The sequence below is a fragment of the Eimeria mitis genome, genomic scaffold, assembly GCF_000499745.2.
Source record: "Eimeria mitis Houghton genomic scaffold, Emh_scaff1332, whole genome shotgun sequence".
NCBI lineage: Eukaryota > Apicomplexa > Conoidasida > Eucoccidiorida > Eimeriidae > Eimeria > Eimeria mitis.
Window position 1 is genome coordinate 4079 of NW_013568797.1, and position 687 is coordinate 4765.

Here is a 687-nt window from a genome sequence, read left to right on the forward strand (position 1 = left end):
TTTAACTAAAGAGTATAAATATATTTATATTTATTTCAGGCTTTTATTCTAACAGCGCGTAAAATATACGAAAATATTCAAGCTGGAATTTATGATCTCTCCAGCGACGCCCACGGGATTAAGTGTGGACCAGTGGTCACCCAACGGCCCACGCGACTTGGTATCCATCATCCAGCTGCTGCTGCTTCTTCTGCTGCTGCTGCTGTTGCTGCTGCTGTTGTTGCTGCTCTTCCTGCTAGTGCTGTTGGTGCTGCTGTAGCTGCTAGTGCTGTTGCTGCTAGTGCTGTTGCTGCTAGCGCAGTTGCTGTTGGTGCTGCTGTTGCTGCTAATGCCGTTGCTGTTGCTGTAGCTGCTAGTGCTTTTGCTGCTGCTAGTGCTGCTGCTGGTGCTGTTGGTGTTGCTTGCGTTGCTGCTGTTGCTCTCGCTGTTGCTGGGGTTGTTGCTACTGCTGTCACTCCTGCTGGTGCTGCTGCTGTTGTTGCTGCTGCTGCTGTTGCTGGTTCCGGCGCCACTGGTGGTGTTCGTGTCGGTGCTGCTACAGCTGCTGCTGCTGCTGCTGCTGCTGCTGCTGGATGTGGAGGCTGCCTGCTACGGAGCTGTTGCTTGTACAGATGCTACTGCTGCTCCTGTGGCTGATGCTGCTGCTGCTCCTGTGGCTGATGCTGCTGCTGCTCCTGTGGCTGATGC

The 687-nt window shown here is 53.4% G+C and overlaps 1 protein-coding gene across 1 annotated transcript in view; it reads right to left on the reverse strand.

The window, feature by feature from the left end:
- Positions 1–168, reverse strand: part of EMH_0034840 (uncharacterized protein) — a gene marked incomplete at both ends in the record, with an annotated part of 2453 nt that extends 2285 nt beyond the window's left edge. Inside the window, one exon of the mRNA XM_013494916.1 lies at positions 115–168. Coding sequence (XP_013350370.1) covers positions 115–168 — 54 coding nt within the window. The remainder of the gene's footprint in view (positions 1–114) is intronic.
- Between the last annotated feature and the right edge of the window lie 519 nt (positions 169–687).